General features: G+C 42.5%; 1 protein-coding gene across 2 annotated transcripts in view; it reads left to right on the forward strand.

The window, feature by feature from the left end:
- Nucleotides 1-15,173, forward strand: part of NUDC (nuclear distribution C, dynein complex regulator) — a 54,721-nt gene extending 39,548 nt beyond the window's left edge. For both annotated transcript variants that reach the window (XM_073666172.1, XM_073666171.1), the window contains one exon: nucleotides 14,873-15,173. In XM_073666172.1, the coding sequence (XP_073522273.1) occupies nucleotides 14,873-14,924 (52 nt within the window). In that variant the 3' untranslated portion in view covers nucleotides 14,925-15,173. The remainder of the gene's footprint in view (nucleotides 1-14,872) is intronic.

The following is a 15,173-nucleotide window of genomic DNA, read 5'->3' on the forward strand; positions in this document are numbered from 1 at the left end:
GCCAAACAGAGAGATCACCAGGGAAGTTTGTTTTAGCAACAAACTTTCCCGGGTGATCTGCCTGATAAATGCAGTTTCTCCTCCGATCTCAGTGAGAGAGCAGAGGAGAAACAGTGTGACAAGAGCTGTCAGCCTTGCCACTGTGAAAGTAAAAAAAAAATAAAATAAAAAAGAAAGTAAGAGTTAGGGTTAGGGAGTCCGATCAGTCCGGTCCGATCAGTCCGGTCCGATCAGTCCGGTCCGATCAGTCCGGTCCGATCAGTCCGGTCCGATCAGTCCGGTCCAGTCAAAAAATATAAAAATAAAATGGCCCGTCAGACTTATACTGCAGAGGAGGTGTATGCCCTGCTATGTTCTGACACTGATGACAGCGCAATCTCAGATGGAGACATGGATTTTGAGGGCTTTAGTAGCGGTGACACTGAGAGCCCAGAAATGAGCAGTGATTCTGTTCCATCCTCAAGCCCAAGGACCAGTACAGCAATAGGGGCAAATAGCGCTACTGGAGAAACGTCTCCAAATCAGGGAACACTGCCCAGTACAAGCGCTGTCCCTGCTACTAGTGAATTGGCGCACGCCAGTGTACAAGGGGCGTTGCCACATGATCTAGCATTTCCCAGATGGGAGGCTTCAGATTCGGCTGCTCCATTCAGCCCTGATTTCAACGCCATTCCTGGTATAAATGTGGAGGTGGAAGATTTTGGACCAATTCATTTTTTTAATTTGTTTTTTACAGACAGCTTGCTAGAGCATATTGTCGTGCAAACAAATTTATACGCATCCCAATTCATAAGCCAGAATCCCTGATCTTACTATGCTAGGGCAAATTTATGGACACCAACTAATGTCCCGGAAATAAAAAAATTTTTTTAGGACTTACATTTGCCATGGGGCTTGTTAAAAAACCGAGCATTCGATCCTACTGGTCCAACCACCCTGTTCAAGCCACCCCTATGTTTTCAGTCATTCTGCCTAGGACCCGTTATGAAATGCTCATGCGGTTTTGGCATTTTAACGACAATAGTCAATGCCTGCCCAGATATGCCCCAGAACATGACAGGTTATATAAAATTAGACCCATCATTGAAAATTTGTCAGAAAAATTCTTAAGCCTCTACACCCCAACACAAAATATTTCTATAGACGAGTCCCTTGTAAAATTCAAAGGAAGACTGCACCTCAAGCAATTTATCCCATCTAAAAGGGCAAGGTTTGGAATAAAGCTCTATAAAATGTGCGAAAGTTCAACCGGATACACATCCGCTTTTCGCATATATGAGGGGAAAGATAGCCAACTAAACCCACCAGGATGCCCTACTTATCTGGGGACATCTGGAAAAATTGTTTGGGAGCTGATAAGTCCATTTTTTTCAAAAAGGCTACAATCTATATGTGGACAATTATTACACCAGCATACCCCTATTTAAAAGTCTGGTTGAACACAACATCGGGGCTTGTGGGACCATCCGTAAAAACCGTCAGGGGTTTCCACAACCATTGGTCAACCAAAAGTTTCAAAAGGGGCAGTCAGGGGCTGTACGCACGCAACGGAGAGCTGCTTGCCCTGAAATATAGGGATAAGAGGGATATTTTTGTCCTCAGCTCGATCCACACAGATGCCACAAGGGCCACTGTAGAACTAGGATCCACCACTCCGAAGCAAAAACCTGTGTCAGTCATTGACTACAACAAACACATGGGGGGTGAGGACCTTGCAGACCAGGTTCTACAGCCATACCAGGTATCAAGAAAGTCCTATACCTGGTATAAAAAGTTGGTGATTTATTTGTTTCAGGTGGCCACATACAATTCTTTTGTGTTGTACAAAAAAGCAGGAAATTCAGATCCTTTTCTTGATTATCAAGAAAAGGTAATTGAAAATCTTGTATTTCAAAGTGTTAGCCCCTCTCATCCATTAGAATCTGAGGATGTGAAAAGACTCACTGAGCGACATTTTATTGCACTTATTCCAGCAACGGAAACAAGAAGGAACCCCCAGAAAAGATGTTGTGTATGTACTAAGAGAGGAATGAGGCGTGATACCCGCTACTATTGCCCACAATGCCCATCATTGCCAGCCTTATGCGTCACTGACTGCTTTAAAATCTTCCACACAGAACCACGTTTTTAAACTGTAAAAATGTATCCCAATTTGTCATTCAAACATTTGGTTCATTTAGTGAATGACACATTCGAGTAGAGCTCACTTAATTTCCAGGGGGGGTTCTCCAGAATCTAAACCTTCCATTGCGTGCTTGTTTCTGGAAATCATCCATTGAGTTAAAATGGTCACTAAACCCATAGATGAATTCCCAGAGGGGTTTCATTTCCAAAATGGGGTCACTTCAGGGGGGATTCTTTAGCTCTGGTACTCTGAAAAGTGCCAGAACAGCATAATCCCCCCTGAAGTGACCCCATTATAGAAATGACACCTCTGTGGGAATTCATCTATGGGTTTAGTGACCATTTACCTATCTACTTATTTTCCCACCACTAGATTAATTTATACAGAGGAGTAGATTGTAAAATTCGGTCACTTGTTGGGGGTTTCCTCTGTTTAGGCACCTCAGGGGCTCTCCAAATGCAACATGGCGTCCGCTATCCATTCCAGTCAAATTTTCATTCCAAAAGTCAAATGGCGCTCCTTACCTTCCAAGCCATGCCGTGCGCCCAAACAGTGGCTTTGCACCACATATGGGGTATCAGCGTGCTCAGGAGAAATTGCACAACACATTTTGGGGTCCATTTTTTCTGGCTGCCTTTGTGAAAATTAAAAATTTGAGGTTAAAGTAGCAGTTTTGTGAAAAAAAGTTAAATGTTCATGGTTTTCTTCCACATTCCAAAAATTCCTGTGAAGCACCTGAAGGGTTAATAAACTTCTTGAATGTGGTTTTGAGCACCTTGAGGGGTGCAGTTTTTAGAATGGTATCACTTTTGGGTATTTTCTTTCATAAAGACCCCTCAAAGTCACTTCAAATAAGATGTGGTCCCTAAAAAAATGTTTTTGTAAATTTTGTTGTAAAAATGAGAAATCGCTGGTCAACTTTTAACCCTTATAGCTTCCTAACAAAAAAAAATTTTGGTTCCAAAATTGTGCTGATGTGAAGTAGACATGTGGGCAATGTTATTTATTAACTATTTTGTGTGACATATCTCTCTGATTAAAGGGCATGAAAATTCAAAGTTTGAAAATTGCAAAATTTTCAAAATTTTCGCCAAATTTCCGATTTTTTCACAATCAAACGCAAGTGATATCAAAGAAATTTTACCACTATCATGAAGTACAATATGTCACAAAAAACAGTCTCAGAGTCAGGGGGATCCGTTGAAGCGTTCCAGAGTAATTACCTCATAAAGTGACAGTGGTCAGAATTGAAAAAATTGGCCCGGTCACGAAGGCAAAAACAGGCTCTGGCGCGAAGTGGTTAAAGACCCAATGTGATGAAACTAGGACTATATTATTATTTAACCCCTTTACCCCCGAAGGTGGTTTGCACGTTGATGACCAGGCCAATTTTTACAATTCTGACCAGTGTCACTTTGAGGTAATAACGCTTCAACGGACCCCACTGATTCTGAGACTGTTTTTTCGTGACACATTGTATATCATGATAGTGGTTAAAATTTATTCGATATATATTTATTTGTGAAAAAATCGGAAATTTAGCAAAAATTTTCAACATTTTAATTTTCATGCCCTTAAATCAGAGAGATAGGTCACACAAAATAGTTAATAAATAACATTTCCCACATGTCTACTTTACATCAGCACAATTTTGGAAACAACATTTTTGTTTTGTTAGGAAGTTATAAGGGATAAAAATTGACCAGCGATTTCTCATTTTTTTTCCAACAAAATTTACAAAACCATTTTTTAGGGACATCACACTTGAAGGGACTTTGAGGGGCCTTTGACAGAAAATACACAAGTGACCATTCTAAAACCTGCACCCCTCAAGGTGCTCAAAACCACATTAAAAAAGTTTATTAACCCTTCAGGTGCTTCACAGGAAATGTGGAAGAAAACCATGAACATTTAACTTTTTTCACAAAAATGTTACTTTAGACCCACATTTTTTATTTTTGCAAGGGTAACAGGAAAAATGGACCTCAAAATTTGAAATTTGTTGTGCAATTTCTCCTGAGCACGCCAATACCCCATATGTTGGGGAAAGCCACTATTTCTGCACATGGTTCAGAAGGGAAGGAGCGCCATTTGACTTTTTGAATGTAAAATTTGCTTGAATAATTAGCGGACGCCATGTTGCGTTTGGAGAGCCCCTGATGTGCCTAAACAGTGGAACCCCCCCAGAAGTGACACCATTTTGGAAACTAGACCCCTCAGGGAACTTCTCTAGATGTGTGGCGAGCACCCTGAACCCCCCCCAGGTACTTCACAGAAGTTTATAACGTAGAGCTGTGAAAAAAAAAAAAGAAAAAAAAATCAGACGTTTTCCACAAAAATGATCTTTTAGCCCCAAATTTTTTATTTTCACAAAGGTAAGAGGAGAAAATGGACCCCAAAAACTGTTGTGCATTTCTCCTGAGTACGCCAATACCCCATATGTGGGGAAAATAGTGTTTGGGCGCACGGCAGAGTTCAGAAGGGAAGGAGCACTGTGTGACTTTTTGAACGCAAAATTGGCTGAAATTGACAGCGGATGCCATGTCGCGTTTGGAGAGCCTCTGATGTGCCTAAATAGTGGAAACCCCCACAAGTGACCCCATTTTGGAAACTAGTCCCCTCAAGGATTTTATCAAGGGGTATAGTGAACATTTTGAACCCAGAGATACGACACAGAATCTGATAACATTAGGTCATCATATTGAATAAGTTGTCATTAGTCTTGAGCACAAGTGCTCGCTACTTGAGTTTGCATCGGGTACTTGGGTATGCATCATGTATGGAGTGACATGCTCGAGTCCCTGCCCCACATGTTTCAGATTATAAGACGCCCAAAAAAAAACATGCGGGCATCGCTCGTGCATGGCAGGCAATCCCCGCAAGTTTTTTTTGCCTGTAAAACAGCCACGAAACATATGGGACGGAGACTCGAGCATGTCACTCGAGCACCAGCGATACTCAGTGCATACCCGATGCAAACTCAAGTAGCGAGCATTTGCGCTCAAAACTAGTCGCCATATTGTCATTTTTTTTTCCTTTACTTTTGAAAAAATCCCAACCCTAAGATACAGCCCTAACAGTTTATTTTTTACGCTGTTCCTCGTGCGGTATAAGTGATTAGACTACTTTATTCTTCAGGTCGGTGCGATTACAGAGATACCAGAATCATATCTGGTTTTTATGATTGACAGCTGTCACACACTAAAAGACGTGTTTTTTTTTTTTTTTTTGCAAAGAGTAGTTTTAGCAATCCTTTTTCCATATTTCATTGATAACCCAGCCCTGTATCTACTATGAACCAAAGGACACAGCACCGTTAATATCACCTATCGGGTATATCATAATTTGTCCACTGTAGTTAGTCACCTGTGGATGTATTTCTAATTATCCTAATTTTGCTACGTTTTCACACACCATCTTCCTCTCCTACTGATGCCATTAACCTTACCAGGTAAACCATCTACCATCAATGTATGTCCGATGAAAGTCATTAAAATTGAAACATCACAGGTAAACACTGTGAATTGGCTGACACAAATCCATTAAATCTTCATCATCTATTAGAGTGCTGGATTTGTCACTACTTCTATCTAAGCTTTTAAGCAGTGACCTGTCTTTGTATACCTGTTTCCATTTATGTGGATTCCGCAGCTCTGCAAGCAATATGCTGTGTGAACCAAGCACTAAGAATGACTTGGGCAGTAGCTAAGAGCTCGGCAATGCATCTTCTATCAGTTGTATACATCAGAGGAAGACGTTTTTATTATCTGAAAGATTGTTCGATGCACAGATCATGAAACCTGATTGAAATACAAATAAGCTTTGTGTGTATTACAATATCGATCAATACAGGCAGACAGCTGGGGGCTGATATTAATAGCCCAGGAAGGGTGCCATGAATAATGGCCCCCTCCCAGGCTAGAAACACCAGCCATCAGCCACCCCAGAAATGGCGCATCCCTATGATGCGCCAATTCTGGCACTTAGCCTCGCTTTTCCACGCTGCCCTGGTGCGGTGGCAGGGGGTAATAGTGGTGGGGTTCATGTCAGCGCCAGCTGCCATGAAGCCCAGGTTAGTAATGATGGGCGTCTATAAGACACCCCCATTACTAACCTACAAAGTGTTAAAAAGAAAAAACACACTACACCCAGAAAAAAATAATTTATTTGAAATAAAACACACCATTTTATTTAATTCTTAGTTTACTAAAAATAATAGTTACCTGTCCACGTTCCTGTTCTGATCTCCCATGCACAGCTGTCACATCTGGAGATGGTGACAGCTGTGCATGGCTGCTGTAAGCTCACGCTGCCGGGAACACGTCCGCTCCCGGCAGCGGGAGCCACTGACTGAGGTCACCGGAGTGCATTCAGGCAGCGCAGCTCCGGAGACCTCCTTTATGGCAGTGCTGTACCGTGGGAATTTCTCACGATACAGCAGGGCCGTAAAGGAGCTAACCGGAGCAGCGCTGCCTGAACTCCGGCGAACCCTTACGGCCCAGTCATTCTAGCGGCGGCAGCGGTTCAGAGCGGTCACATTCTATGTGGCTGCTCTGAACTGGAGATCTTCGTGGGATACTCGTGGACTGCTACGGAGGGGTAAGGATAAGGTTGTGGTTTATTATTTTATATTTTATTACAGGAGATCGATGGCTTCGGGGAATTAGGTGTCTAGGTGAGTATAGGTGTAGTTTTTTATTTTTTACTTTATTTTAGGTGGCGATCGGCGGGGACAGGTAATGTATGAACTAATTTATTGTAGGTAACCACTGGCCACCAATGACATGTATTTAACATTTATTGGGGACACAGTAGGGCAATTTATATAGCAGGATCAGGCTGATGGGAACTACTGCTCCCATCGAGCTGATCCTGCTGGCACGAGTGGACGGGGGACAGACATAGGCCGATGGGAGTAGTAGTGTCACATCGGCCTATGTCTGCCTGCACGCACAGACACCGCGCACACACCCACAAACATCGCACACACACCCCACACACACACACGCACACACACTAATCATGACCGGTCTGATGGTCTGGGAGGTGAGGCTGACCTGTGCGGCCGTGGGAAAGTTCATGTGAGTTCATGCAGTCAAGCATGAACTCACATGAACCCTCTGAGGGCACCGCGGCTACTTCAAATGAACAGCTGATCGGCATCACCTGATACCTCAGCTGTTTATTTGAAATAACCGGCGGGAAAGCGCAGCACAGAACGGGAAAGCCGGCGGTGAAGTCTTTTCACTGCCGGCTTCCCCGCCCGGGTCCTTCGCTCCTTGGTGCTGCGCTCCCCGCCCGGTCCTAACTTACGATTGGGATTGGAGGTGGCGAGGGTAGTGGAGGATCGGGGTGGGAGGCTGCGGGGAAGCAGTATGGGGCTGTGTGATTGTTTAAAAGCCGGCGGCTTTTTACCGCGCGCCGGCTTTTAAACAATCAGGAGAATTCTCCCCCGCTGGGATGGCATTCTGATGACAGGCTGGATCTCAGCTGAGCGCTGCCATCCAGCTTGTCATCCTTCAGAGACACTGCAGAGCGCAGGCATTATGGGAACTTCCGATTCTGGTATTCGATATTGTAAAAGTATCGGAATTAAGTATCGGAATTCCGATACCGCGAATATCGGCAGATACCAGATATTTCAGTATCTGAATGCTCAACACTAGCTAAAACTTTAGCTGTAATTTTTTTCATTTTTTCAACAAAATTTACAAATCTTATTTTGAGACCATGTAACTTTTTAAGGTAGTGTGTCAGAAAACCCCCAAACAAGACCCTATTATAATAACCGCATTCAGGAAGTTTAACCATTCAGGTGCTTAACATGAATCCTAGCAAAGTGGAAGAAAATAATGAAAAATTACATGTTTTTCACAAATTATTTTGCTCCAAATTTTTGGGTAACAGGAGAAATAAACCACACAATTTGTTGCTTGATTTCTCCTGAGCACGCCGATAACTCCATATGTGGGGGAAAACTACTGTTCAGACACACAGCAGGGTTCTGAAGGGAAGGAGCACTATTTGACTTGTCCAGCACAGATTTGGCTGCGAACTCCATGTCTCATTTGAAGAGTCCTCAAGGTGCCAAAATAGCATAACCCTCTGAGAAGTGACCCCATTTTGGAAACTGCACCCCTCAAGGAACTTATATAGAGGTGTAGTGAGCATCTTGAACCCACAGGTGCTTCACAGAATTTTAAAACAGTGGACCTTTAAAAATTCATTTTTTTCCGCAAAATTGTTGATTTCGTACCAAACTTTTCATTTTTACAAGGGTAATAGAAGAAAATGGACCACCCAATTTTTGTGCAATTTCTTCTGAGTATACTGATGCCCAATATGTGGGGGACAACTACTGTGTGTGTAAACTGAAGGTGAGGAGCACAATTAATTTTTGCTAGAATAGATTGCAGATCACATGTCACATTAGATGACCAAATAGCAGCAACCCCCCCCCCTACAAGTGACCCTGTTTTGGAAACCACACTTCTTGAGGAATTGGTCTTGGGGGTTTAGTGAGCATTTTAAACCCACAGGTGATTCATTTAGTTGCATTACATAGGGCTGTAAAAATGAAAAATTCCACCAACCCCTAGAACGTTAAGCCTCAAGTTTTTAATTTTAACAACGGCAAATAGGAGTAAATGGACCACATAGTTTACTACACAATTTCTCCTGAGTTCGATGATATCCCATATGTTGTCGGAAGCTACTTTTCAGCCACAGTGCAAAGGGAAGGAGAGCCATACTGGAGTGCAGATTTTGCTGGAATGGTTTGTGGGTGCCAGGTCACATTGCCAGAGGCCATAAGTAATAACATTTTACAAACTACACCCCTCAGAGAATTCATCTAGTTATGCTGTGAGCATATTGCTACCACAGGTGTCACACAACGTTATACTGTTGGGCAAAGAATGAATTACATTTTTACCACTAAAATGTTGTTTTAGCACCAGATTTTTCACAATTTCTTCAGAATGTGGCAATATCCCATATGTAACTGTACAGTACTGTTTGGCCACACAGCAGAGCTCGGGAGGGAAGGAAAGCTGTTTGACTTTTTGCAGCACATTTTCCTAGAACAGATTGCAGACTCCATATACAGAGCCCCTAGCAGACACCCTTCTCAAGTGAACCCTTATTGGAATTTACACCACTCTGGGAACTCATCTACGGGTGTAGTGACTATTTTGACTCTGTGGGTGGTTTCCAGAAATAAGCAGCAGTGGAAGTTGCAAAGTGACAGTGCAAATATGTCATTGTAGTGCCTGTACATTATACCCAGCTCATGCTGCTAGAGACATGAACCCTGTAAATTAAGCAGACTCTGCTCGCTACAGGAATACCAAACGTGATCGCGTACTGTGGTTTAGGCACACAGTGGGGCTCAATAAGAGGGGGGATTTGGGAGCACAGATTTTGCTGAATATCTTTTGGGTGGAGCCATAGCGCTTTTCCAGAGCTTGTGCTACCAGTAACGTGGAAACTCCCTATATCTCGGTTAACTGGTGACGGACCTGAGTGAGGGCTTGTTTTTTGTGGATCGAGTTGAAGCTTTTATTAGTGGCATTTTGGATCTGTTCATTCATCTTGTGCTCTGCTAGCATTTAAATCAGGGTTTCCATATAAATCATCAAAATAAATGTTTCAGTTGAAACCCTGATGGATTCATTCACTAGGAGGCAGCAGAGTTTATGTATGTGCAGAGCATCCGGAGCCGGCAGTGGAGGAGCCGCCTCTGGCTTCAGCTCATTATGCAAACGAGCGCTGGCCTTTTTTTTTTTTTCTCCTCTCACAGGCGGGCTATCCCCATAGAGATTAGGTCTATGGGGAAAGACATGCTGCCCTCTGGAAAGACACGCCGCATGTCTGTTTCCGTGGATGTGCCGCAGACGCATAGTGGGCATGGGATTTGTGTAAATCCCATCCACTATGCTGTAGCATCTTGCGCTGTGTCCAATCTGCAGTGAACACTGATCATGTGCACATACCCTTTAGGCCATGTTCAGTATTTGGTCTGTATTTTACCTCAGTATTTGTAAGCCAAACCCAGGAGTGGAACAATCAGAGGAAAATATAAACACGAGCACTACTTCTGCATTTTTCACCCACTCTTGGTTTTGGTTTACAAATACTGACCATGTGAACGTGACTCTGGACGCTCTGGCCTCTGTTCAGCAGCGTCCATCTTATCGGAGGTGCACAAACCATGCTTTTGTGCATGTGTAAAAAGAGGGGCTGCTGCATCACATCTGCTTCAATACAGTAACTGTTCTGTTAGGGATGTTGTGTGACTCACGTGGAAGCGTAGGATAAATACGAACTGAGCCTTATTGCAGTTTTTTTTTTAACACCGTTCATTGTGCAGTATAAGGGATAGGGCAGTTTTATTCCTCGGGTCAGTATAATTACAGCGATACCATATTAAGTGTTTTGCTTTTTTTTTTTTTTTAGGTTCTGCTACCATCACACACAGATTTTTGCAAAAAATACCTAAAAAACTTTTGCATCACCATTTAGAGATTTTTCTGCCAAGTCATAAGGCCTTGTGTTTTGTGGGATAAGTTGGAGCTTTAATTGATACCATTTTTTTTTGGGCACATGGCATTTTTTTGATCACTTTCCTTTTGATTGTGGGGAGGCCAAATTTATCAAACTGCAATTTAGGAATTGTTTTTGATTTTTTTTATGCCATTCACAGGGTGATAAAACAGTCATTGTTCGGGTCAGTACGATTATAGCGATACTACATTTATAACTTCGTTTTGCTGCTTTTACATAACTGATACCGATATAGGCCCATTTATAAGTAAAGGTCACATGTAGCATATCCTAAAAATCTTAACATGAGATGCATGACCAAGACCGTACTGAAATACAAAAGTGAATTTTTATATTTGTTTTAATCTATATTTAAAAAAAAAAAAAGTACCTGCATACACTGATAGATGCCCTTTAAGCCGAGTTTCTTAAAGCGATCGTGCGCGCCATTTTGTGTGTCCATATAATCGCCATGACTTTACTCCACAGCAATTTGCAGGAACCCTTTCCAGATCAGGACATAGTTTACATGTCAAGAAGGGGTTAAAGAGAACTTGCCAGTAGGATCAACCCTTTTTAGCCATCTACACTGGCATGCAGGTCATAGAAAGTTAAATAAAATGATACCTTAATATCTGTGATCTGATCTCTTATTACAGAAAAATTCACATTTTTCTTAATCTGTAAATGAGCTGTTAAGATCCTGGGGCTGTACACAGATTTCCCTCAATCTTGTAAATGGGGCCTTACCATTATCAGACATCTAATGACTGACAGTCTGCTTTACTGATTTCACGGCAGAGCTGTATGTGACTATAATTAACACAGTACAGCAGTGCTGAACCCTTTCCCACTACGAACACATCTGCAGTTGTAGCTCTCCTGAGTGCTGTCAGCCCAGCTGCAGCACTGGGCCTCAGTACAACTAACTTCTTTCGCTTCCATCTCTGGTCAGTCAGTGGGGCAGGGGGAGGGTAGACGGTACTATGAGGAGAGCTGCAGGTGTCTTTGTAATGATCATACACAGCTCTGCAGTGAGATTGGGAGAGCAGACTGCCATTACATGTGTCACACTTTCATGTAAAATAAGCTCTTGATGCAGATTTTCTATAAGATATGTATCCAGAACTTAGATCTTAACCTCATTTACATATTCCAGAGAAATCCACGTTTAAGACATCAGATCGCAGATATCAATGTATAGCTTTATTCTGCTTTCTATGACCTGCACCTGCCTATATAGAAAGCTTAGCATGGTTGATCCTACTGACAATTTACTGTTAATGCAGTAGCATAAAATTTGGAAGTAATTGATGTTTCTCTGCAGCAGGGCTGTGAAGCGGAGTCGGTGCTCATTTTGGTGGAGTCTGTATAAAATGGACTGACTCCGACAATATATAATAAATTGGGTGCAGTAGATCAATGCAGTTTGTGGGGAATATTTTTTCATAGGAATTTGGGAAAGTTATGAAATGTCCTATAAATTGCTGTTCTATTCCTGGTCTAAGGCTACATTCACACACAGCTTTTTTTGAGGATACGTTTTTCAGCTGCAAAAGCAGATCAGCTTTTTATAACACCGCATCACCTGAAAGGTTTTTGAGCTCATAGATAATGTTTTCAATAGCAAAAGCAGATTAGAAAAACGCCGAACAAACTGACATGCTCATTCTTTGTGAGGATCCGTTTTTGAGCCCAAAAACGGATCCTCACAAAACGATGTGTCTGAATGTCATATCTTGAAACCCATTGACTTTGCTGGGATGCCCAGAATCACTGCATTTTACTGCAAAAAAATGGATCCGCAGGGGCACGCACCTATCAAAACTCACTTGTATGCTGCAGTGCTCCCGTTCTGCACTGGCTCCAGACTGCAGGGGGCAATCTCCCCTCCTCTGTCCTGTCTTCTGCCGTCTTCACCAGAGAGAGGGGGAGGGGTGCCTGCCCTGCACAGGATCTGATTCCTGGGCCCCAAGCTGGAGAAAGTGAAAGTACTACTGCTCATCTGTCACAGGAACGTAACTAATGCTAATATTGTAGGTGATTATTATGTGCTCTGTACAATGTGTGTGAACTATATGTGCAATGTACTATTTGCTGTCATCTGTCTATCACTCTATCCCTCCAGCTATCTAAATATCTTGATTATTGTATCATAAAAATGATTAAATATCTGATGTTCACATTGTACTACAATAAATTTTTCACTTAAATATAAGAAATATATGTGGGAGTCGCAGGTTTGGCTTACCGACTCCACAGCCCTGCTCTGCAGCATGTGTATTATATATAGCTTTACAGCACGCACGTTATGTACACTCGGCACTGCTGCATGTACAGTACATGCATTTGGCTTAGCTACATCATGAAAAGACATTACCACATTCTAGGCATGTAACTAATCACATCACCTGAAAAGTCCTTCAGCTAGCTAGGACCTGCATCATCTGTGCAACTTTAGAAATGTGCAGGTTCTGGTAGCTTACACTCCTGCCCTGCCCCTATCAGACTGATTAGTGTGGGGCAGGAGATAGCAGGTCTCTGATTGGGAAGGATGTGGTGTCAGCATATGGCTCAATCACAGGAAGCCTCTGCCTATAGAATAATAAAAAAAAAAATCTTACTTCTTTACTGCTAAGTGTGTTTTATAGACTCAAAATATGGCACTTTTAAACATGACCCTACCACAAAAGTAAAGTTTTTTTCCCTGAAGTGTCATGCTGCCAAGCCAGAGAAAATAAGCCAGTCATTAAGGTCCTTTTAGGCTTGGTCTTGACAGTCCTCTCCCCATACACCTTAGCTGTTGGTCAAACAATTATCTATCTCTGTCTATCCCATACGCAGGAGTGAGCACACTGAGTGCTCACTCCTGCATATGGGATAGAACTCACTCAGCTGAGTGCGCCAGTGTTAGGCTATGTGCCCACGATGCAGAAATGAAGCAGAAAATTTCTGCATCTCCCTGGCAGAAAAAACTCATGCGGATTCCTGCCAGGGACATGCGGATTTGAAGCGTTTTCACATGCGTTTCTGCATGCGGATTGACAAGCGCTTTCCAGGCGATTTTAGCATCACTTGGCAAGTGCTTGACAACTTCGTCACACTATATAAATCCATGCAAACAGCATGCATTTATATAGTGTGACCGAAAGAATGGTAAAAAATAAAAAAATAAACCTATACTTACCTTCCAATGGCCCGGCGTGTGTTGCTGCGCTCGCTCCTGTGCTGGCTGCCAGCTGATCGCGGGACACTGCACTGAAGAGTATGTGGTCACATGACTGTGACGTCACCGCAGGTCCTTCAGTCCTGCCCGCAAGCAAAGGGAAGGAGACCGGGGGCCGTCGGAAGGTGAATATAAACAATTTTTTATTTTATTTTTTTTTACAGGTACAATGGTACCCAGGTCTGGATGAGAGTCTCCTCTCTTCCAGACCTGGGTACCATCCGCACATTGAAACGCATATAATCCGTGAGTACAAATGTACTGACACGGATTATATGCGTCTCAATGCAAGTCTATGGCGGCGATTACGCCGCGCTTCCGCAAAATTAATGAACATGCTGCGGATTTTTGTACGCAGCATAAACGCTGCGGAATAATCCGCAGCATGTGCATAGAACTTGCGGAATCCCCTTGGGGACCATGGGGTGCGGATTACCTAGCGTTTCACAAGCTTTTATGCTGTGGAAATTCCGCAGCATATACGCTTGAAAAACGCTACGTGGGCACACAGCCTTAGAGCTGCTGCTAGATGTCTGGGGTGGTAGCATATCTGAGAAAACAAAAAGGATCCTTAACTGCCTCAATCATTCTCAGTTAGACTGTTGGCTGAACAGTTTAGGTTAATGTGTATGGGCGCTTAAAGGGTGAAAAGAACATAAGTATTTGTCTGTTTTGAGTCTCCCTATGCCAGAGTTTTTTTCTTATACTAACAGAATAAATTAAGGCGTCATTTATAACACAGTGAATGCAAGAAAAAGAAAAGTACCCCCAAAATTGTGCCATGAGAAAGAAAAACAAAACTCCCTGCAAAAAAACTAAAAAATCATTGCCACATGGATGAAACTATTAATGTCTAACTGCTGTGTCCTCATGGTTGCAGGATTCATTTATGGAGCGTAGCAATATACCATTCATGCTGGGACAGGCTACTCAAACAACCATAAAATCACTAACTATAGTGTCTTTTCTCCCTTAAGGTTCATGGAACAGCATCCAGAAATGGATTTCTCTAAAGCCAAATTTAGTTAATCTTCATGCAGAAGTTCTTATGGTTCATATGAAATCACTTTGGAAACCTACAGCAGCGATCCATAATCCCAATACCTGTACAATATTTCCACTGGCATATTGAAGCAGAGTTTCATCAGGAACAATACCAATGTGCTCCATATACAGGCGACGTCTAAGTGTTTCTGCTGTGTGGGTATAGTGAGAAAGGTCCAATGCTGGAACATGAAGAAGCATGCTAAGCATTAAATAAAGACTATATATAATGTA

Source organism: Phyllobates terribilis, unplaced genomic scaffold (assembly GCF_046119375.1).
Source record: "Phyllobates terribilis strain yellow unplaced genomic scaffold, ASM4611937v1 Scaffold_2__4_contigs__length_985480577, whole genome shotgun sequence".
Lineage (NCBI taxonomy): Eukaryota > Metazoa > Chordata > Amphibia > Anura > Dendrobatidae > Phyllobates > Phyllobates terribilis.